Source organism: Sphaeramia orbicularis, chromosome 22 (genome assembly GCF_902148855.1).
Source record: "Sphaeramia orbicularis chromosome 22, fSphaOr1.1, whole genome shotgun sequence".
Lineage (NCBI taxonomy): Eukaryota > Metazoa > Chordata > Actinopteri > Kurtiformes > Apogonidae > Sphaeramia > Sphaeramia orbicularis.
Window position 1 is genome coordinate 15752495 of NC_043978.1, and position 25749 is coordinate 15778243.

Genomic DNA, 25749 nt, shown 5'->3' on the forward strand with positions numbered 1-25749 from the left:
CATAAGTTGTATGTGGTGAAATTTACTCACAATATTATGAAAGTAAAACAGTAAAATGAGTTTATTCACCATGAAACTGTTTTTTAATCCTTAAAGACCTACAGCTATTTTTGTTGAATCCGAATGAATTTATCTTTATATTTAATATTTTTTTCTGGGGTTTATAACCATTTATTATAATATTATCCTCTGCATTTTTCATTTTCAGGTATTTTCCCATGTTTAATTTACTGATTATGTAGATGTTAATAAAAGCTCAGCGTAAACCCAAAGGTTATTATATCTAAGAAGGGAAAACTGAAGAAAATGTGCCTTTTTCAGCAAAATATATCATTAACTGAACATAAAAACAAGAGTCTACATCCACTGTCATTGATCTAACTTCATGGCTTTTTGGCTACAGAGCCTCTGAATGTCCTAGTAATAATAATAATAATAATAATAATAATAATAATAATAATTTTTATTTATATAGCACCTTTAAAAGCAGAGTTGACAAAGTGCTTTGATAGACTAAGCAGGATACATTAAAAAAAGACACAAGCAAAGACACTAAAACGTAGAAAACAAAACTCAATAAAAGAGATATTTACAGCAAACTCGAAAACATGACACTCTGAATAAATTGGAATGTGTGGAAGTAGAGAGGGCAGAGATTACATAACATGATGCAGTCAAATCAATGTAAAAATGAAGGAATGGGATAAAACAACATCATGTATGTCAATATAAATGAAGAACCAAAACAGGGTAAAATTAAATATTCATACATTAAAAAGAGACAACATCACATAAAGGCAAGTTTATAAAAATGGGGCATATGTGGTGACCATGAAATATGACAAACTGCATTATTTACATGTATTGATAGGATTAGAAGCACAAAAGTTATTAAACATTTTGCATCAGTAGGTGCTTTTGCTCATTGCCGGCTGTTTAGGTCTTTAAGGGTTAACTCACTGCATTGAATAATAATATGTGTCTGATATGGAACTCACTGAAAAGAGATCAAAAGTGAAGGATCAGACTGATGGATGTGTGTATTTACTACAGTCAGAAAAAATGATTAGTCCACCCCTTGTTTTCTTCAATTTCTTGTTCATTTTAATGCCTGGTACAACTAAAGGTGCATTTGTTTGGACAAATATAATGATAACAACAAAAATAGCTCATAGTAGTTTAATTTCAGAGCTGATATCTATTCATTTTCCATGTTTTCTTGATAATAACCAAAATCACTTCAGTTCTTCCATCAGTATCTATGGCATTGTACTGACAAAAACAGTGCTTTTAGACATTCCATGTTTTCTTTTCTGTCTGCTTTAGTCACATGATACACACAGGCGTTAGTACTGGATTGCATAACCGTTGTTTTTGATGACTTCTGATGGTCTAATAATTTGTAGCTCCATAATTCTCCTCTGTAAATATCCTGGCCAGTGTGAATATACATGTGCAAAATGATGTTCCACAACTGAAAAACACATTTAAGATGCATTTGGGTCAAGTCACACGCCTATTGACTTTGAATCAAAAAATTAGAATTGAGATAATGATTTCAAACTTTTTGGAGTTCAGTAGTATAACATCTTAAATTTCTAAATCCATTAAAATTTTTGTCAAAAAAAGGATTTTCAAGAAAATTACAGAACTTTTTTTATATGAACTAAATTCAAACCTCGGAAAGTTCCCTAAGAATAAATAATAACATAACTTATCACTGCTATAATTTGAAATCTCAATCATTTATTTCTATTTTCAGTATAGTTTTGTACCTTTTATACATCCTTTTATCACTATAAAAATCATTTTGTCTGAAAAATTGGTGTGAATTGCTTTTTTAAGCATTTTAATATCAGATGGTGCCGGTTATGTAGGGAATTTCACTTTTCTCAAAAAACATGATTTGTTTTGTTTTTTATCACTAATTAATCAAATGAGCTAAACCAATGGAAATTTCTGAAAGTAAACATTTAACCCTCTGCTTATGCATGGCTTCATTGGAATTTAAGATTATTTTGTCACTAATCTAAAAAAAAGATTTATTTTTTTATATTGGGATAAATATCATTGTATTGGTTCGTTTGGTTTAAATTATTATATTTGCTTCCAAAATGCCTCAGATGGTTTTGACTTAATTTCCCTCAACTTTGATTTTTTTTTCTTTTAATCCATGACTGATTTTAAATGTTCTACCTCTAAATTTAAAAAAAAATAATTTTCATGCTCTGACAGTAAATAGTAATTTTCAACCACAACTAACCATCTACTTTCTAAAAAAATACAACAAAAAATGACTTAAAATTATCATTACAGTCTTTAGAAATAGAAGTTTTAACATAAAAAAAAAAAACCATCTACTTTCTTACATCTATATCTATGGCATTGTACTGACAAAAACAGTGCTTTTAGACATTCCATGTTTTCTTTTCTGTCTGTTTTAGTCACATGATACACACAGGAGTTAGTACTGGATTACATAACCGTTGTTTTTGATGACTTCTGATGGTCTAATAATTTGTAGCTCCATAATTCTCCTCTGTAAATGTCCTGACCAGTGTGAATGTACATGTGCAAAATGATGTTCCACATTTAAGATGCATTTACATTTTGTTAGCCTCGTAGCATAATTGCCTAAGTCATACACCAAATGGACAAAAGTATTGGGACACCTGAATACAAAAAATGCAGGTGTTTCTTTTCTAACAAGGGTCTGAAATACAAAACAATAATGACAAATGTCCAAATATCATTTTATATTGGGATAAATATCATTGTATTGGTTAGTTCAGTTTAAATTATTATCTTTGCTTCCAAAATGCCTCAGATGGTTTTGACTTAATTTCCCTCATATTTTTTTTTTTTTTTTAAATCCATGACTGATTTTAAATGTTCTACCTCTAAATTAAAAAAATATATATTTTTCATGCTCTGATGGTAAATAATAATTTTCAACCACAACTAACCATCTACTTTCTTTTTTTTTTATTATTATTATTATTATTATTTCAAATTATACATTTTCACAAACACGTACCCATACACAGGGAACTACACAGACACAACATATACAAACAAACCATACGACAAACGTACCAAACCCCCCCAAATAAAATAAAAAAAATTTTTAAAAATCCATGACTGTGATTTTAAATGTTCTACCTCTCAAAAAAATTGTTTTCATGCTCTGACGGTAAATAATAATTTTCAACCAGAACTAACCATCTACATTCTAAAAAAAAACAACAAAAAATTACTTAAAATTATCATTACAGTCTTTAGAAATAAAAGTTTTAACATTAAAAAAAAAAAAACATCTACTTTCTTACATCTATATCTATGGCATTGTACTGACAAAAACAGTGCTTTTAGACATTCCATGTTTTCTTTTCTGTCTGTTTTAGTCACATGATACACACAGGAGTTAGTACTGGATTACATAACCACTGTTTTTGATGACTTTTGATGGTCTAATAATTTTTTCCGTGACTGTATATCGCAGTGATGCCTTCAGGTTTCCTCCCCTTATTTGTAAAAGCTCCACATTAGATCTTAATACATAGTTTTCACATGACAACATACACTCCTATTAATGTCATGGAGGCAAAACAATCCTTTCTTCTACTGCTGGACATTTATTTTCCCAGGTTTATTTAGCTTTACGCTGTGTTGTCGTTCCATTGGATGCACTAACTGACAAGGAGACCAGCCTGGGTTCTGCGTCTGCACAATCCCACCTGAGACACCAAACTCAGGCACAAAAATACATTTATGCTTTTCCTAACACTGCTATAACGGAGCCCAAACCACAGCAGCAGACTGTCAACACAGGCTCATTTAAACTGCAGAAACCGTTTCCCTGACACCGGAAACATGTTTAGGTATCGTTAGGCAGCTACCGTTAGCTAATCAGCCTTAGCTTTGACAGTGAAGGGTTTTTGTCATTTGCCTCCCAAACAGCAGCTGCAGTAAGAACCCATCCAAAGGGAAAATACAGAGAACTGTTTTTTACATTTTAATTCTGCAGCACGGTTGGAGGAGGGAATCTCCACATATAGTCTGTTATATGTAGACACCAATAAGAGGGTCTCCAACAGGGGCGTCACTGTTTTTAGTGGCGATTTCAAGCAGTGGTGTACTGGTCCCTAGAGGAGTAGGTATACTCAAATTTTTTTTTTTTTTTATTAAATTATTTTTAGTAGTCCAGAAAAACACCCTATTTTCGAAACAGTGACATGTCAGACTACTCTATTTAGTTTACCCAAAAATCTGTCAGTAGTATTTTCTCACTATTATAAAATTAGCATAGGTTTTACTGGTCACACAAGCAGCTGCATGAATGGAAATGTATTCAACATGAGGCAAACATACGATAATGCTAGCCTTTCATAAAGTTAGCCTTTCATAGTGTTAGCCTTTCATAACGTTAGCCTTTCTTAATGTTAGCCTTTCCTAACGTCAGCCTTTCATAACGTTAGACTTTCATAACGTTTGCCTTTCATAATGTTAGCCTTTCATAATGTTTACCTTTCATAACGTTAGCCTTTCATAACATTAGCCTTTAATAATATTAGCCTTTCATAACGTTATCCTTTCATAACGTTAGCCTTTCATAACATTTGCCTTTCATAATGTTAGTCTTTCATAACGTTAGCCTTTCATAACGTTTGTCTTTCATAATATTAGCCTTTCATAATGTTAGCCTTTCATAACGTTAGCCTTTCATAATGTTAGCCTTTCATAACATTTGCCTTTCATAATGTTTGCCTTTCATAACGTTAGCCTTTCATAACGTTTGCCTTTCATAACGTCAGCCTTTCATAACATTAGCCTTTCATAACGTTAGCCTTTCATAATGTTTGTCTTTCATAATGTTAGCCTTTCATAATGTTTGCCTTTCATAACGTTAGCCTTTCACAACGTTTGCCTTTCATAAAGTTAGCCTTTCATAACGTTTGCCTTTCATAAAGTTAGCCTTTCATAACGTTTGCCTTTCATAATGTTAGCCTTTCATAACATTAGCCTTTCATAACATTAGCCTTTAATAATATTAGCCTTTCATAACGTTATCCTTTTATAACGTTAGCCTTTCATAACGTTTGCCTTTCATAATGTTAGCCTTTCATAATGTTAGCCTTTCATACGTTAGCCTTTCATAACGTCAGCCTTTCATAATGTTAGTCTTTCATAACGTTAGCCTTTCATAACGTTAGCCTTTCATAACGTTAGCCTTTCATAACGTTTGTCTTTCATAATGTTAGCCTTTCATAACGTTTGCCTTTCATAACGTTAGCCTTTCACAACATTTGCCTTTCATAAAGTTAGCCTTTCATAACGTTTGCCTTTCATAAAGTTAGCCTTTCATAACGTTTGCCTTTCATAATGTTAGCCTTTCATAACATTAGCCTTTCATAACATCAGCCTTTCATAACGTTAGCCTTTCATTACGTTAGCCTTTCATAATGTTAGCCTACTCGCACAGTTTAACTATTGGCGACTAAATCTCTTCTCTAAATGTGCAGTCATATGACCAGTAGTTTAAAACAGTGACTCATTCTGAAACCACCTTAAAACTGACCTCAGAATTATGGATTCCATGAAAGTAGGTTCTGTCGATATGTGTCACTGACTTGAAAGACGTTCATTCTGCCTTTCTCGTTCACATTTCCAAAAATCGCACATCTTTCAATGAGACGTGACCTGTCAATCAACTGGGGGACACTGACATCAGGACTGTCCAATCAGGTTCCAGATGTACTCAGCGCTAGTTAGCAATATTTTCCTCGGCATGACCCGCCCTACTCTGCCTCTGATTGGCTCATCAGTCCTCATGCCTAAAGTTAACCAATCTAATCAGTGAAGGCAGCAAGTACTAGCCAATTAGAGGCAGACTAGGGCGGGTCATGGCTTCATCATCCTAGGAGAAAAAAATGAGCAATTTGGCTGCAGATACGACTGAATGGAGCACATCAGGGGGGATTTAGAAGTGGGTATACGCAATGATGACTAAAAAATAAGTAGGTATGTGCCGTATTCCGCCTTATAACCCGGAATACACCACTGATTTCAAGGATCCAAAACTAACCACGCATCTTTATTTCAATTCTTTTGAGACATGAGTTAAGTATTCATGGCTTGAAACAGATCACATGACTGGAAACTGTGGACAGGGTTCCCACAGGGTCTTAAAAAGTCTTAAAAGTCTTGAATTTACAAATCTGCCTTTAATACCTTAAAAAAAAAGTCTTTAAAAGGTATTAAACTTGTTAAGGCATGTCTTCAGTTACAGTGCCATAAACTTGTTGGCTGTATTGTGTTTAAATGCGTCTGTCAAATGTCCTAAGTGCAAAAAATAGTAATGTTAGTAATGTAAGCTGCCTTTTGGATCCAGGACTTATGTATTTTATCTCCTTTTTAAGAACAGACCAGACTAGACCAGGCAGAATCACAGTAATTAAGCCTGTGACTGACGAAGGCCAAGATCCTTTTACAGAGTCTGCCTACGAAAAGGGAGGTCACGCACAACAATTTGGATTATACCGTTTTCTCTTCATTCAAGAGCGATAAATGCTGTAAAATTTGCAATCTGCTGTCGTCATTACGGGGAAACAGATTATATACATGATTTATAGAAGAATGAATCAATCCCACGGTGATTTTCCATTTGGGAGCAGGTAAAGACGAGACAGACGGTGAAATCAGTGATGCTGCTGCGACATACACCACCACTTTAACTGTTACTGTATCCTGTTTAATTTTGTACACATTTAGATTTTTGTTTTTGCATATTTATGGTAGTTTCCACTCTATTCTTTTTATTTTTTTTTTATTTTATTTTATGTCTATTTATCTTTTCTCAGGCTGCAAACACTGAAACCAGGGTAATTATATTTCATTCTATCATGTACTATTGATTGAATGACAACAAAGCTGAGTCTGACAAATAATCCTGGATGACATTACAGTAAAGTTCAGTTAGACTTCAAATTGCAAAATATGAGGAGAATCCACAATGTGCAATAACCTTTTTTTTTTTTTTTTTAATATACAGGGTGTCCTGAAAAAATTAACATAATTTGAGATGTGCATATCGGAGTGACTACACGGTCAGGATAAATGATACTTAATCAGATTTATTTTTGGACATAAAATGTTTTATTCTACAAATTTCAAATAAAAAATTCTGGGGGATGGGAAAAGTAGGGCAGCATGAATAACACTGGGTTACAAAAAAATGTTTTTTTGCAAGTTGTCTAGGTTTTTTCAACTGAATTAGGACCATTTTGCACCGCTAAATCCAAAAATGACATCTGTTTTTCTCAATCAGGTCAGGTTTTTTTGCTAAATTGATTTTGAAAAATCTGATCTTCTCACAAAATTGATTACATTTTTGTGACTTTATCAGTTGATTTTTTATATAGTTCTCACCCAAAATAGGTTTTAAGAGAAAAAAAATCATTTTCTAACAGGATGTATTTATTAAATGTTACAAACTGTTGCAGAATACGTCAGGCTTATTTTTGCAAGATCTTCTAGTCGAAGCCATTTCATTCACCTGTAATATTAAAAAAAAACATTAATCATAAATTGGCAAAAGTAAAATCTTCAGAACTCGTTAATTGCAAGAAATATGAAAGAATTCTTTATCTTATGATGTGAAAATGCCCATAAATGTAAGCAAAAATGTTAAAAAGCCAATAGTTTAGAAAGTTGACCTGATTGAGCAAAATTAATGTGATTTTTGGATTCAGCACACCAAAATTATCCCAAATCAGCTCAAAAAACTTCAACAATAAATTTGTTGTTGACCAGTGTAATCATTAAAAGATTGTGATCTCGATTCATACATGTGCGCAATCTCATTTCAGTACACAGACGATTCTTAGGCATTTTATTTCAGACTGCATTACAAAACAAATGCCCACAAACGCAGAATCGCCACCTCCTCTCTCAACCAATAGTAAAGCATTTTGACAACACATGAGCCTGCTGCTGTCGGCTGCAGTTGAGTGAAGAAAGAGTGAATTACAGCGGAGGAACGTCTGCGGTAAAGACAATGAAATGGATGAAAACCCCAGTGGTAGTGGTGAGAGTCACCCACCTGAACTCATGCCCAATAAAGGTTCACATTCGGCGGTGTTCATCTTATGTCGTTCTTTTCTGTCGTCCAGATCAAATGCCCCGTTTCCACTACGTGGCATCGGCTCGACTCAACTTGACTCGGCTCGGCCTTTTTTGCATTTCCATTACAAAAAAGGACCTGGAATCTGGTACCTGGAACTACTTTTTTGGTATCACCTCCGCCAAGGTTCCAGGATTGGGGACCAGATACTAAGGGGCCGTTTACACGGCGTAGGATTCAGTCGACTCCGGGAAGATTTCATGGCGGATTAGCCTTCTGTTAACATGGAAACGGTGCCTAGAGTGCCTGAATCCGGAAACTTTTGATACCAGGGTCCAGGGTGGAACGTTATCGATACGCTCCGCATTTCAGCTCCGTGTTAACGCGAATCGGAGCGTTCCGGGGTAAAATATGACGTCACCGCATGCGCGCGCAGCCAAGAACCGCCAGTTAACCCACTCCAGGCCAGTTGGTGGCGGTAATGCGCCTCCAAGCTGGTTTGCCAGCCTCTATGACACAATAAAGCTGCAGAAAAAGAAGGAACAACCACAACAACAATGGCCGGTTTCAGAACAACATACGTGCTGCTAACTGTGCTCAGCTCGTCTGTCCAGACAAAGTCCTGCGTCTTTGTACGACCACTCGCCATTGTTGTTTATAAATAGTGTTGTCCGCCTCTTTTTCTTCTTCTTCTTCTCCTCCTCATTTAAAGGCTGTCTAAACTGGAAATCGTTTGTGTGCAGGCGCGTGTTTTACCACCACTGTTTCACTACAGCTCTACATCGCCAGCTACTGGTCTGGCATGGCCACTACAGCGTATTCAGCCGTCCTCGCGGACTCATGTTAACGCAGATCGTTATCATAGCGGCTTCGTCCTAACGCGGAATGATTTTATAACGCAAAGGAGAAATCTTTGCGGAGTGTTGCCGTGTAAACGTACCCTAAAACGTGACGTGTACACACTGCAGACCTCTGATTGGTCAGACAGTTTTCTCTGTGACCCGCCGTTTTACAAAAAACTGATGCGGAAGTTTACAGTAAATATAGCGGTACATTAATTCACATGGTAACAGCCCAAAACTACACCGTGGTCGGTCGAGGAGATTCAGTCTTTGGTGGCCGACGTAAAAATTCAGACGAGTCAACACGCAACGGGTAAAAAAATAAATTTGGCTCTTTTTCTGAATGAATGAGATACTGTTCTGTGAAAAAAAATTAAATTCGGCTCTGTTTTTCTGAATTAATGAGAAAATTATCTTGTTAATTGAGAAAAACAGAGCCGAATTTATTTTTGTGTGTGAATGCAATACGCTTCTGTACGTATCAAACAGCTGCTTAATTATAGCCAAATATTCCTCCAGTCCGGCCATGATTCCATTTGTTTATTTTTTCCCTAGTAACGACTACTTCTGGGTCAGACACCCTAGCTATATAGAAAATAGCAAAATGAAACGGTCGTTATCCATTTTTTCCATGTTTCATCTGAGCACAAAATCGGGAAATGGAAAAATGAACTACTATCTGTTTTTCATTCTGGTTTTGAAAATGAATTTGATTTTTGGTTTTAAATTGACAAACGAATGAACGAATGATACACGGATTGTTCGATGTCGGTAATGGAGTTCCTGCCATTTCAATAACATGTTGTCTCCATCATTAGCACGTCCAATCCATCTTCCTGGCAGATTCTCGTTAAGATAAGCTCACACACTGGGGTGCGACTCAACTGATGAAATGATGTCAAATTTTTTGGGACACCCTGTATATATTTCACTCATTGAAAGATTTGTGATAAATAAACAAATATGAAAGCATGTGTATTAGCTGCACACATCCCAGCTGCTGCTAACACCAAAGAGCCTACGTTCATAAAGAAGAGGCTTTTATTGAACAAATAGAACATGGATACCCATCCAATTAAACAGAATATTAACCTAACTCAATAACATATTAGCCGGTCAGTATATTGGGCTCATTTGATTAATTAACTTTTATTGTCTTTTATTGTTTTCATTCGTTTTATTGCTTTTAATTTGTGATGTGACATTGTCTTTTCTCTTTTTTATTGCATTTACTGTTTTCATTCTCTTTTAGTGTTCGTTAAATTGCTATTTTGACAGTTTGTTTTGTTTTTTGTTTTTTTTTTGCATCTCTATCAAGCATTATGCAGCTTTTCTTCTTCTCTATTTCTGCTTTTGATTTCACTGGGCTTTTGGTTTATGGTTGTTTGTATTGCATTTCACCTTTCCTGTCTTTACTTTGTCTTTGTAGATCTTTTTTTTAAGGTACTATATAAATAAAGATTTTATTATTAACCCCATTGGACCTTAACAAAAATAAAAGCATCTACTAATCTAGACTGTTTAATACCTGTTGATCCATTAATCCTATCAATACATGTAAATAATTGGTGTAAAATACAGTTTGTCATCTTTTTGTGGTCATCAGATATGACCTATTTGGACTCCTTAGTTACCATGGAAACACTGTCATCTTCTACAACATTGATTCACCAGTAAAACCCATAAAGTTGGATCAATGACAGTCGTACATATTTGTTTTTATGTTCAGGCAATGATAAATTTTATTGGAAGAGTCACTTTATCTTAATTTTTGATGCAATAAAAAATTTAATGAGATATACATACACATGATCAGTGAATTAAATATAGGAAAATACCTGATTTTCACTGAGAAATGCTGAGGATAAAATAATAAATGGCGATAACTCACATAGGAAGGGTTCGATGTAGAGAAAAATTCATTTGGAAGTCACTGCAAAATTAGTTCTAGGTCTTTAATGGTTAATGATATTTGTTTATTTATTTATTTATTTATTTGCTTTCTCATAACTGTGACAAAAGCCTAATTTGCCAAATCAAGATTATTCCACTTGAGTCTTTTGTTGCTCCACAAAAATTCCCTCCTTTCCTCATTGTCAGTATTTACCTCCGGTCATATAGTACATTTAGTTCTATTAAAAAAATTATCATTGAGTCATGTTTTGTCTTGAGTTTGTGTAAAAAGGAAAAAACATCTATGAACCCTTTATTTTTCACTCATAAAAATACTCTGAAATTCAAAATTTCAACCTTGGTGTGTTATTGGAGGACATAACAAGATTTAATTAGTTTTGTGAAGTTTTTCTAAAGGTTTATTGCCATAGAAAATCAAGGTCAATGAAGTTACCGTATTTGGTTCCTTGCCAAAGTGGCAAAAAAATCCAAGAAGTATATATAAAAATACAAGAAAAACACATTATAGAACATTATAACATCACTTTTAGAACATTAGACCAACATGCGTGCTGATCCAGACCCCTGTCCACATCCACATGATTCCTTTGAACATCATTCCTTACATTAGTACCATTACTTCATGGTACCAAACAAAGCAGGTCCACTCACTGTTCATGCAGAGGTGGACCTTACAGACCCTGGAGACCACATTGGACCTGAGATTGTTGACTCACTGTCCTCACTGGAACTGTTACTGTCACTTAGAGTGGCCAGCCATCTGTCTTTCTCAATGAGAAATGTGTCTGGAATCACAGGGCTTGAATCCAAATGTGAAGGCGGGACTAACAGGCGCCGAGTAAACCAATCACAGATAAGACGGATGTGATGTAATTATGGGTCGAGCAGATCCCTAATGTCAACAAACCTCAGCATGTTTCCATCATGGCGTACGGTGATGGTGGTCGAGTAGAAACTTCGGTGAATGATTACTGTCGCTGTTGTCAGAGAAACTTAAGAATACGGGGTGTAATCTGTAATTCAGTCCTTATTTTTGAATCAAGTTAACAACCGACAACAGTTGTAAAGAGATTTGCGGACTTGGAACTGATATTGATTTGCACCAAAAGAAGTCAGTGCATATGACACATTATGAAACACCCTCCCCCCAGATTTGTGATTTGTCGGTATAGTATAGATACAGCATATTTCACAGCGATTGGCCCAATTCCAGACTGTTTTCTCAGTATTGAATACACTGAGAAAACCGGATGGCTGGCCAGGCTAGCTGTCATTTGCCGCGTTTTCACTACGTGGAACCGGCTCGGCTCGGCTCGACTCGGTATTCCTGGAGACCATTTCCATTACAGGATACTACAGACTTTACAGTACCTGGTCGTCATAGCGATGCGGCGCGTTACTTCCGTGTCGTCTGCTCAGACAGTTGCTGAAAACTCAGTCGTTGTGTTTTGTCTCGTCTGAATTTTTACGTCGGCCACCAAAGACTGAATCTCTTCATGGTGCAGTTTTGGGCTGTTATCATGTGGATTAATGTACCACTATATTTACTGTCCACTTCCACATCTGTTTTTTGTAAGAGAAAACTGTCTGACCAATCAGTGGTCTGCAGTGTTATACGTCACGGTTTAGTATCGCTTGGAACCTCAGCAGAGGTGATACCAAAAAACTAGTACTGAGTACCAGATTCCAAGTCCTTTTTCGTAATGGAAACGCAAAAAGGCCGAGTCGAGTCAAGCCGGTACAACACAGTGGAAACACAGCAATTGTCTTGTAAAGTGTGCAGAAATGATCAAAAATAGTCACTTCCCTTGTAAAGGGTTAAAGTGATGAATTGGCCATTTCATTTCATTTATTAAGTTCCCCATTAGCAACTGATGATTCAGTCACTATTCTTCCTGGGGTCTCCTCTACATTCCATTACAATTTTAAATTTTTACATTAATCTTACAGCATTCACACACACACACACACACACAAACAGGACATATACAACAGCCCAATGCAATTAAAATAAATAAACAAAATAAGTACTATACATTTGTACTCCTACACCAAACAATAGCTGTCTGATACAAATGATGAAACAGCTTTCAATATTAGCAATACTCATTCCATTTCATGCCTGTTGTGTAAACAAAAAAGTTTTAACCCCTTTAGCCTTATCAGCCCGCCTGCAGGCTGAAAAAATTATATTAATATTCATCTACTATAAAAATATAATAAATCAGGACAATTGATGTTTTTTTCAACTTTTGCTCAAAGTTTAGACCCTAATGTTAATAAAAGTACATCAAAAGTGTATTTTAGTATTTTAGTGCAAACTTTAATGTTCAAACAAGATTTTTAATCTTTGTGGGGTGAAATATATGCTATTAAAAATCTCCGACACGAACAATTAATTTATGCATATCATCATCAATCCAACCGAAAAAAAACAGGCGAGGATAAAAAATTCTAATTTCTCTTTTAGTTTGTTACAGTTTACTCAGGCACAGTAATAGATACAATATTTTAGACAATGGGAATAGATTCTGTGAGGTCTGTAAATGTCCATAGACACCAAGAACATCCATATGAACCTTATTATTGTGAAGTAATTCTTCATTTACTTTGGGTACGTCTTTTTAGGCGTTTTTCCCCTGAAAATATGGTCAGGGTTTAACAGGTTAATTTCTTTTGAAAACATTTTCTATTGTTTTCCAATAACAAAGACCCTGGCAATCCATTCCATGCAACCATTGCCCGATAAAAAAAAAAAACAGTTCTCTGTAACTGATTTGTTCCGCCTAAAGGCAGAGCACACCATGTTTCAGTGGTTTGTTTTGTACGATAATTATGTTGATCAGCAAAAAATGACAGTTTTCTGTGAATAATTTCTGGAGTTTGTGTTGCGATAATGTTACGAATATATGATAATAAAGAATATTTCAATCTAGATTTTACAGTTAACCATGTCAAATTGTTGTGGATTGCGGTTCTATTAGTTCTGTAAGGGCAACCCAAAACAATTCGTGCTGCTTTATTCTGTGCAACTTGCAATTTGTGTAAATTATTTTCATTAGTATTTGACCAAACAACTGAAGCATAATCCATATGAGATAATACTAATGACTGAACTAATAGCTTGGTCAACCATTGACGAATACATTTCTCACAGTGTCTAATTATTCCAATACTCCGACCCATTTTTTGCAATATATGATTTATGTGACCATTCCATGATCACAATTCAAGAATCAATTCACTGAGCCCTAGAAGAAATAAAAGTTTGATAACCCCAGCTCCTTGGAAAATATTTCCTTCAAAACTAAAAAAAAAAAAACACTTTCAAAATGAGTAAAAATCTGGCGAATATTTTAAATAAATAATTAAACATAGATAAGCCAAATAATGATTTTGACCTTTGTTATTTCTCTCAGGTGTTTTGATGTTTTCTTTTTATATTATTGTGTTGTATCTGTTTATATTTTAATGTTTTGTTTTGTTTTTTTTATTGATCCGCATTAGTTAGAATATGAGTCTACACTGAAATGTTAATGTCGACTGGATATATTTTGCAAACGCTGGAAAAAGAAATGAGTAGAAACATCGTGTAAAGCTGAATATCTGCAACAATAGACAAAATTGGGTGGTTTCTTTAATATTTCTTTGTGATCTCTCATACTGGAAATACAATAAATGGATGTTTCTCTATCTCCGCAGTTGAAGGCTTTTAAGGCAGCACCCAGAGGACATTAGTTAAAACTGGTAACCAATGCTGTCAAGAGTTCGACTTCCTCAGTCCAAGCCTGTCAGACGCTTGGGTTTGTTGTGCCTTGTTTCTGCCAACAGCTTGCCTCGTTCTTTCCTCTAATCTTCCCTTTCTGTATTACAGTTCTGTTTGTTTGCTCTCTCCCTCTGTTTTTTATCAATTTCACATGATCGCCGCCCGCCAAGATTTTTTGTTAGGGTTTGTTTATTTGCAAACGGCCTATAAATAGCATTAATTTTTGGGGTATTATGCGTATGTTTTTTTGGCAACGACTGCGCATTTCTTTAAATAATTCAGGAAATCTTTAAATATTATGGCATCGGCCCCATCTTTTCACATATTCGCTGCGAGACCACACATGCTGTTCAGTGCATATTATTAGACATAAATAAGCGCCAAATGCCAAATAAATTGCAGTTAACACTTTTGAATGACGTGACCCCGAGGACACAAACATACCAGCAGATATACCGCGCACAACAAACACAACAAATTTATTTACAGAGCACAAAAATAGCTTTACAGGCTGAGACATGGGCTTTTTTTTTTTTTTTTTTCCTTGTAAAAAGAACAGCAGGGTATCCACTCGTCTTCAGAATTTCTGTCAATCACAGGATCAATGAAATCGAGGGACGGTGGGTGTCTGGGCTCTTAATCGAGCTGTGTTTGTCTCTGCGGTGACTCTTAAGACACCAGCTGTGATGAACTTCCGACGGGCGAAGCATCTGCCATTTAAAAAAGGACAGTGTGTGACTTACTGGAGGTGGTTGAAGGTGATACTTTAAAGTAAATTTGCGATTCAGGCTCAGTTTGGGTTTGTGTGTGTGTGTGTGTCTTTGTTTACGCAGCGTGGTGTTTTTTTTTGCTGATTCAGTGCGTGGCATTACCCGGTGGCGTTCTTGTTGCTGTGTGCGACACGGGTGTGCAGACGACATTCAGCGGGGATGTTGAGTGGAGTCAGAGGCGAGACCATAGAGAAATAACACTGCTTTTCACCATGCAGGAACCCTCAGGGGTGAAATGTGAAGTGTTGAAATCTGCAGTACCGTAAATGTCCACCGGGGGCTCAATCCCAATACACCACAGGTGTCAAACATGCGGCCCGGGGGCCAAATCCGGCCCGCCAAGGGGTCCAGTCTGGCCCCTGGGATGAATTTGTGAAATGTAAAGATTACACCGAAGATACAGGGTGACACAAAAAAACAGGAACTTTTTAACAATCCAATAAAACCAAGAGTGATGGAAGAAAAATATTTTATTCATAGTAATTGAAACCTTAAACCATGCCATTTAAGAAACAATGATGGAATTTTCATGTTTTAAAAATTACTTCCTGTAGATGGCGTCCTCCTGTACGAATGCATTCTTGAAATCTGCTGTTGAGATTCCTCATTGACCGCTGCAACATCTCAGCTGGGATACTGTGAATTTCATCCTGAATTCTCTGTTTTAACTCATCCACAGTTCTTGGTTGAGTCGTGTACACTTTACTCTTGAGATAGCCCCACAAGAAAAAATCACAAACGGACAAATCTGGTGATCTAGGGGGCCAGGGAACGTTACCGAATCTTGAGATCACACGGTTACCGAACAATTCTCGCACAGCCGCCAATGGTTACTAAAATGGGGGTGTGTTTACTTGCTCAAAGTCGCTGTCTCGCAGTGCTGCCACTTGCTCATGTCTGCCAATACGCACTTCAAAAATTCCCATTCTTTTGGGACCATAGTAACTATTGGCGGCTGTGCGAGAATTGTTCAGTAAACGTGTGATTTCAGTGAAACGTGTGTTTCAGTGGTACATGAACTGCATTTTGTTTGTTTGTTTTTTCCCATTTGGATTTTTCTTTTTTAAGTTTAAGAGCATTTTTAGACAGTAATTATCCCACTGTAAATGTTGGAAAGAGTACAGAATGTTCCTGGTTTTTATAGTGACTCGTACCTTTTCCGCAGTATGTGAAGCTGATGAACTTTGAAGAGGAGGTTCGGGCTCACCGGGACCTGGATGGCTTTCTGGCGAGGGCGAGTATCCTGTTGGATGAGACCGCAGCCTCCCTGGACGACGTCCTGAAGAGAATGTTGCATCACGTGGGTCAGGACAGCAATGCCTCTGAGCCCAGCTGCAACTTCGAGGAGGTGATGAGCATGCTTTTCACAGATGCAGGCGCTCAAGAGGTCAACGGTAAGCAGCGTACCAATGTGTGTGTGTGTGTGTGTGTGTGTATGTGTAAAAAGCATGCAAAAAAAAAACGCACACGTACCATATGTTGCATTCACTCCAAACACAATATGACAGAGAGAACATGTGCATTCGCTGCCTGCTCGCGATCTGACCAAAGACCCACAACATCTGACACTTGACCTAAAAACATCTGACGTCTGCTCCTCAACACCTACCTGAAAAACTGCATCTCCTCAGGCTCAGGAGCAGAATTGTCAGATGTACTTGAGAGGTTCAAGAACCCTGTAGGACCCAGAGAATTGTGGGTTTTTAACTCAGGCTGCCCATTAGCCTGACAGCTTTTTCAGTCGACACAAACTCCGAGCGCTGAATTTGTATTGGCAGCAATTTACATGCGAAGACATCTATCAAAATAACATTCGAGTGCGTTCTTTATTTTTTGCCAATGAGACACACAAACCAAAGCCGTAGAGTGTAAACAACAACAACGACAAAGCCCTCCTGTGTTTGCTGTGTTTGTGTTGTTTTCAGTAATGTTCCGCTAACTCAATATGTTTTCTGATATATTTCTGTTTTGCTCTCCTCACAGTGTAAAGGACAGCCAAAATCCTGCTGTTGTTGTGAATGTTCTGCAAAAATATCCATATATATTAGAAGATTATTTCATATTGTCTACTTTTAACACCTTAGTTCACACCGTAGATATAAATGTGAAGTAAGAATATGTTCTCTTACAGTAACACGCTGTTGCATCTTACTCTGGACTAAAGCTCAAACATTGATTCCACAGAAAATAAATATATCTGAAATTATCTTTTACATGTAATACGTGCACAGTGAATCAATATATTATTATAATAATAATATATGATGTTACTTGTTGTAATCATTTTCAGTTTGGGTGTCGTTTAATATTATCCTAACCCAGGGGTGTCAAACTCATGTTAGTTCAGGGGCCACATAAAGCCCAATATGACCTGTAGTGGGCTGGATCATTAAAATAATAACATAATAATACATAAATAATATCAATTCCAAAATTCGTATGTCTAATTGCTATGTTTTAGAGTGAAAAAAGTAAGATAATATTATTAAACTTTTTACATCTACAAACTATCCTTTAAAAAAATGTGGAAAAACATGAACAAACCACGACCAAAATTAAATTTATTTAGAAAAAAAGTGTAATTTTAACCATTTATGCCATTATTTGGCCTCAGCTTCTCATTTTTACATGTTCATTACAGTGTACAGATCACAGTGGATCTACAAATACACAAAACATTTAATAACAGACAGAATATTTGTACAGTTATTCTTAAATCTCTTAAGACATTTCAGGTTGTTCATATTTGTTCAGGTTTTTCACATTTTTTGTAAAAAGTTAATGTGTAAATATTAACATTTTTGTGTAATTTTACTTTTTTTTTTTACACTAAAACAGAGAAAAGTATGTGGCTTTTGTTATTTATAGTTTATTATGATAGTATTTTACTGGTCTGACCCACTTTAGATGGAATTGAACTAAATTTATGTTGACATCCTTGATTGTTACTATCTTCAGTGTAATTTTTTTATTTCAGTAATTCATCCCACGGGCCAGATCGGACCCTTTGGCGGGCTGGTTTTGGCCCCCGGGCCGCATGTTTGACACCCCTGTCCTAACCTAATGTATCATCTGTAATACTACATTCTGAGTTTTAAATTTAAGTATTTTATTTTATTTTATTTACTTAAAGTACTTTTCAATTAAGTATAAATGCTTATTCTACTCACATCTGCACAATGTGTTTAGAAGTTGTATTCAAGTCAGTGTTATATGATTTTAATTGTTAGGAATTATGCCTGTAGATGTAAAGTTGAATTAATATTTGCTTGATTATATTTATTATTTTAGCAGGTACAGTCATTTCTATCCCCAGACCACATAGATAATTACATCCCCCAGTCAGACTTAACCCTCAGGGGTCCACGGTCACGGCGCCTTGACTGAATCACATGACATATTCAACACATCGTAGCGTCAGGAGTCGGTCACGTAGACCACTGGGGAGAATTGCATTCAAAAGTGCGGACTTGAAACACTCTCCCACTTTTTATTTGATGTTGATAGAGCAAATACAACCGGAGATATGATGTTTTGAAACCGGAAAGTATGAAAATTAGGTGGGGTGGGCGTTATATTTCTGACTGTATATTTGTCATTTTTTGTCCTTTTTCGAAATGGAAAAAACTGGCCAAATCTGCAGATTCTAATCCACAGACTGCATTAGCATTACAGGTGAGGGTGAGAATGACCCCCACCTGAACCAGATGCGGAATTCGGGAAGGATGGTGGGGGTGAGAAAACTGGAAAAAACGCCTCCGTAAAGATATGGTTTTATATCAAATATGTGAGTATATAGTAGGGTTGCACCGATATCACTTTTTACCAAACCAAGTTCGAGTACTTACATTTGAGTACTTGCCAATACTGAGTACCGATACAAGTACTTAATAATCCCATTCCAGTTCTTAGTTCCTTTTGTAAATGTGCTTTATTGTCGTTGTCATTAGTCTGACTGGAACAATTAATCCACCAGGGGGCGCCGCTCTTAATTAACCATACTGGACAAATACCATGAAGAAGAGTAAAGTTTTTTGAGAAGAAGAAGAAGCAGAAGAAGAAAGTCAGTAATAACAAACATGGAGACGACAGAGGTAACACTAATGTGATACTAATATTGCAGCGTTTTCGCTGGTAAGGTTTAAAAGCTTAGCTTCAGCAGGTAGAGAAAAGAGAAATGAGTGATAAGTTTCGTTTTCACTTCTGCTGGTGGCGGTCCGCACCACTCCGTACCCCTCTCCGTCTGGGTACTCATCCGCCAGGACCTGGAAAACAGGTGGAATGTACACAGAGGATGGACAGAACGCTGCGTCCGTATCTGTCTGTCTGTAACGTTACTTGCAGTCAGTGTTACTTTTATCACCGTCATTTATTTTGAAAAATCTCCACACTCTTCACACTCCACACACAATTTTCCACCGCCGAGTACCTGCTGCACTGAACTGTGAATGTCACATGGCCGTAAGTAGTATCGGTGCATTTGTATTGGATTACTTTTACGAGTACGAATACGAGTACACACACTGAGTATCGAAGCCTATGCCGATACTCGTATCGGAATCGGTGCATTCCTAGTATATAGTTTTAATTTATTACAATTTTAATTTTCTATACCTAATATTTGGAACCAATATTCACTTTTAAAATCTTTGAAAAAGGTTCGTTAAGCATCTTTATGTTATTTATGCAATAAATTATATCCATTTTGTTACATTTTTTATGTGTTTTTTTATGTTGGCATTGTAGGATAAAGTGAAAAAATAACAGACAGATGAGACAGATGAAGTTGTGCTGAAAAATAAGACACCAAACATGGGTATAGTAAACATTTCTTTATATCGTATATAAAGACAAAATCAAAAGTACTCAAAAACAGCCAAAATAGGCTCAGACTGCTAAGGGTTAAAGTACTTTTCAATTAAGTATAAATGCTTATTCTACTCATATCTGCACTCATATCCGCACAAGTTGTATTCAAATCAATGTTATATGATTTTAATTGTTAGGAATTATGCCTGTAGATGTAAAGTTGAATTAATATTTGCTTGATTATATTTATTATTTTAGCAGGTACAGTCATTTCTATCCCCAGACCACATAGATAATTACATCCCCCAGTCAGACTTAACCCTCAGGGGTCCACGGTCATGGCCCCTTGACTGAATCACATGACATTTTCAAGACGTAGCGTCAGAAGTCGGTCATGTAGACCACTGGGGACAATTGCATTCAAAACTGTGGACTTGAAACACTCTCCCACTTTTTATTTGATGTTAATAGAGCAAATACAACTGGAGATATGACGGTTTGAAACCGGAGCAAACAAACGTGAATAGAAGTATGAAAATGATGTGGGGCAGCCCTTCTATTTCTGACCATATCTTCATCATTTTTTTTTCTTTTTCAAACTGGCAAAAACTGGCGGAATCTGCGGATTCTAATTCACAGACTGCATTAGCATTACACCTATGTAAAGATATGGTTTTATGTCAAATATTTGAGTATAGTTTTAATTTATTACAATTTTAATGTTATATACCTAATATTTGGAACCAGTATTCACTTTTAAAGTCTTTGAAAAGGTTCCTGAAGCATCTTTGTGTTATTTATGCAATAAATTATATACATTTTTCAAATTGGATTTTATATTTTTTGTGTGTTTTTTGGCCTTTTGTCTTGATATATTAGGTTAAAGTGAAAAAATAATAGACAGATGATATAGATGAAGTTGTGCTGAAAAAAAAAAAGATACCAAACATGGGTATAGTACACATTTCTTTATATCGTATATAAAGACAAAATCAAAAGTACTCAGAAACAGCCAAAATAAGCTCAGATTGCTAAGGGTTAAAGTGCTTTTCAATTAAGTATAAATGCTCATTCTACTCACATCTGCACTATGAGTTTAGAAGTTGTATTCAAATCAGTGTTATAAGATTTTAATTGCTAGGAATTATGCCTGTAGATGTAAAGTTGAATTAATATTTGCTTAATTATATTTATTATTTCACCAGGTACAGTCATTTCTACCCCCAGACCACATAGATAATTACATGCCCCAGTCAGACTTCATAATGAATGGATGTAAATGGATAATACAACTACATCTCTAAGGAATTTGAGCTTGTCTGAATGTTTGGATCATTTGGCCTGAAGTACAGAAATATAATATGATAACACTTAATATTTATGTATTGTCTTGTTAGGAATAATCTGATTGTACTGTTTGTTAATAGAAGCCTGAAGTAAGATGGCAATGGCTTGAAATCAAAGTTTCTCCGGAACCACAAAATGAAACGGAAGCAGGTCCATTCATCAAGTTCATTATCTAGTTGTTAAGTGGAAAACACTTCCGGGTCCAAACATTCAATTAACGTTAGCTTCATATAACTTCTTTCTTTAATGAGGCAGTAGTCAGGATTCATTTATTCAACTCAGACTCATTGATTAGTTTCTATAATCAGTGTTTTACCTGCAGTCGTTCACCATTTTAAGCGTATTAAATACTTTTTAGCTCGTGGTCCATTTCCACTTTATACTCAGCTGTGTACGTTGACATAATCATTACTGACATCCAGATATACTGCTCCTTTAACTCCTCTGAGCCCCACAAACTGAGTTCCTTAATCAACTGCTTGTCAGAGCTGAAGCAGTGGCTAAATGATAACAGCCTCCAGCTGAACTCCAGCAAAACTGAGACCCTCATCATTGCCCCGGACAGTGCAATCCCAGGGATCAAACATCACCTTGGAGACCTGAGTTCCTCAGTAAAGACCAAACTGAGGAATCTGGGTGTCATCTTTGACCAGGACATGTCTTTAGAATTCTACTCCAAACACCTAGTCAAAAACTGTTTCTTCCACCTACGCAACATCTCCAAACTCAGATCTATGGTGTCCACAAATGAGCTCGAGATGATCGGTCACGCTTTCGTATCTTCTCGCTTAGACTACTGCAACAGCCTGTTTACATGCTTAAACAAGAAGGAGCTGGCCCGTCTACAGTTTGTCCAGAACTCTACTGCCAGGCTCCTGACCCGCACAAACATGAGAACCCACATCACTCCCATCCTTAAATCTCTCCACTGGCTCCTGTTCTATATCGTCTTCATTTCAAAATTCTTGTGCTAACTTTCCGGGCCCTACATGGCCAGGCCCCTGCATACATTGCTTCCCTGATCCAGCCCTACAGCTCAACTCGTAGCTTGAGGTCTTCAGGACAGCACCTGCTGATGGTTCCACGGACCTGTTTTAGCACATGTGGTGACAGGTCTTTTAAAGCTGTGGCACCACGTCTATGGAATGACCTGCCTCTACACCTACGGTCCATGGACTCTGTAGAGAGCTTTAAGAAACACCTCAAAACCCTCCTGTTCAAAAAGGCTTTTTAGTCTCCCACCTGACCCAGGACCACCACAGACTGATTACACTCTATGTATTCATCATAACGTACTCCATGTGTCATCCCCCCCCCCCCCCCAGTCTCTCTATATCTCTATCGCTCTCTCTTTTCTCCTCCTTTACTCTCTCTCTCTCTTTAACCTCAACTGGTCAAGGCAGACAGCCATCCTTCAGGAGTCTGGGTCTGCTCGAGGTTTCTGCTGTTAAAGGGAAGTTTTTCCTCGCCACTGTCACCAATCACAAGTGTTTGCTCCTGAAGGATTCTGTTGGGTCTCTGTAAACTTAATTTGATTCTGATTTGAATTGATAAAGCACTTTGTGACTCTGTCTGTGAAAAGTGCTCTATAAATAAAATTTACTTTACTTACTTTACTTACTTACTGTATATAACTGGACAGAACAGATAAAGGGCTGAAAAATGAAACATGAAGTGTGAAGATGTGAAACACTTCATAAAAGTCTTACTTCTATATCAGAGGAATCCATAAAGATCTGGTTTGACAGAAACAGTAGTTAGCTTAACCGCTAACGGTAGATAGTGGCAAAGTCAATTTTTTTTTTCCTGTCAGCTGAGACGTGTAACTTCACTCATCAGCATTGTACACTTCCTCTACTTTTTATCCTCACATTTAAAGCAGGAAGTGTCACCACAACTTAACAGTACAGTTCCAGAAAAAAAAAAAAAAAAAAAATTATTATTATTATTATTATTATTATTATTATTATTATTATTATTATTATTATTATTGTTATTATGATGATGATGATGATTGTTATAATAATAATAATAATTATTATTATATAATATAATTATTATTATTATATAATAATTATTATAATAATTATTATTATTACTATTATTATTATTATTATTATTATTATTTATTCATTTTATTGCATTTTTCTGCTGTAAATGTTACAAGTTGAGCTCTATATACTGTTGGTGGTTTAATCAACAGCGATATATCATATTTGGTAAGAGAGTCAGGTGTTTGTAGTGTTACAACAACACAAGACAGTTTTCAGATTTGTGACTTTATATTGTCTAATGAGTCCAAGAAGGGTTTTAAAAAGGTTATTTAGGTGAAATAGGAGGAGGATTGGAAACATAGCCCAGAAAAGAAAGGCTTCACCCTTCATTTCATCACAAACATTGACACCTACAGTCATGGAAAAAATTATTAGACCATCAAAAGTCATCAAAAACAATGGTTATGCAATCGAGTACTAACTCCTGAGTGTATCATGTGACTAAAACATGGAATGTCTAAAAGCACTGTTTTTGTCAGTACAATGCCATAGATATTGATGTAAAAACTGAAGTGATTTTGGTTATTATCAAGAAAACATGTTAAATGCATAGATATCAGCTCTGAAATTAAACTACTATGAGCTATTTTTGTTGTTATCATTATATTTGTCCAAACAAATGTACCTTTAGTTGTACCAGGTATTAAAATGAACAAGAAATTGAAGAAAACAAGGGGTGGTCTAATAATTTTTTCCGCGACTATATATTGTAGGAGGTTGAATAATAAGAATTAACATTCAAATAAGCAAAATCATGGAGTATTATGTCAAAATTACAGTGATTTGCACATTCGCTGATTATTTTGTTACTGCCACACTTAGAGTTTAGACAGACAGCAAACATTTGTTGAAGATCTTGTTGGAAAAAAAGGTATGGCAATCTCTAACGGTGGTATAAAATAATAAAGTAATATTTCTTTTGCTGTTCCATCCCATCTAGTCAAAGTCAAAAGTCAACATCAGGTTTATTGTCAGTTTTTGCCACATACAGAAAACTGAAATTGTAAGACTCTTAACCTGTTTAACCCTGACCATATTTTCAAGGATAAAACGCCTAAAAAGACATAGCCAAAGTAAATGAAGAATTACTCCACAACAATAAGGTTCATATGGATGTTCTTGGTGTCTATGGACATTTGCAGACCTCACAGAATCTATTCCCATTGTCTAAAATATTGTATCTATTACTATGCCTGAGTAAACTGTAACAAACTAAAAGAGAAATTAGAATTTTTTATCCTCGCCTGTTTTTTTTTTCGGCTGGATTGACGATGATATGCATAAATTAATTGTTCGTGTTGGAGATTTTTAATAGCGTATATTTCATCCCACAAAGATTAAAAATCATGTTTGAACATTAAAGTTTGCACTAAAATACACTTTTGATGTACTTTTATTAACATTAGGGTCTAAACTTTGAGCAAAAGTTGAAAAAAACATCAATTGTCCTGATTTATTATATTTTTATAGTAGATGAATATTAATATAATTTTTTCGGCCCGTGGGTGGGCTGATAGGGCTAAAGGGGTTTTAAGGCCCGACGGTGTAAAGTCAACACAGCAGAAAAAAAATCAAAAAGTATCAATAAATAGGCTCAATCCCAATTCACCCCTTGGCCCCTCCCTCTTACCCTCTTACCCCCACCCCTCCGTTTTGTGCGTACAAGTGAAGGGGTAGTGTTGCCCAGGGCTAAGGCGAAGGGCTGTATAACCTTCGAAACTGAGATATTTCAGTACTACACTACGAAATTTCCCATAATTCTGTTCGAATCATCGACAAAATGGAGGTCAACACTGCCAAAAAGTGCAGCCGTGTGATGAAAGAAAAACACACAAATGTACATATTTTCTTTGTAAACAACTTAATCATTTGATCGACGGTTTAATGCCATTTCAATGTGTTATAGATCGCATTTCTGCAGTTTATAGTTGATAGCCGCAAAAAGATGAACAAAGCCCACGGAACAGAGACGGTTACAGCTGCTGACGGCATGGGGAATACTTTCGGAAACAAAGTTTTCGCATCTGTTAATAGCGGCATCGATGACTGCTGATGACGTAACAGGTCTGGAAGGGTGGTCCCATTTTATAGGAGAATGTTTCAGCCCCTAACCCTTGCAGCTCCA

The 25749-nt window shown here is 36.1% G+C and overlaps 1 protein-coding gene across 3 annotated transcripts in view; it reads left to right on the forward strand.

Moving 5' to 3' along the window:
- slc4a11 (solute carrier family 4 member 11) overlaps nucleotides 1-25749 on the forward strand; it is a 403848-nt gene that overhangs the window by 164472 nt on the left and 213627 nt on the right. For all 3 annotated transcript variants that reach the window (XM_030126744.1, XM_030126745.1, XM_030126746.1), the window contains exon 5: nucleotides 16580-16808. In XM_030126744.1, the coding sequence (XP_029982604.1) occupies nucleotides 16580-16808 (229 nt within the window). The remainder of the gene's footprint in view (nucleotides 1-16579; nucleotides 16809-25749) is intronic.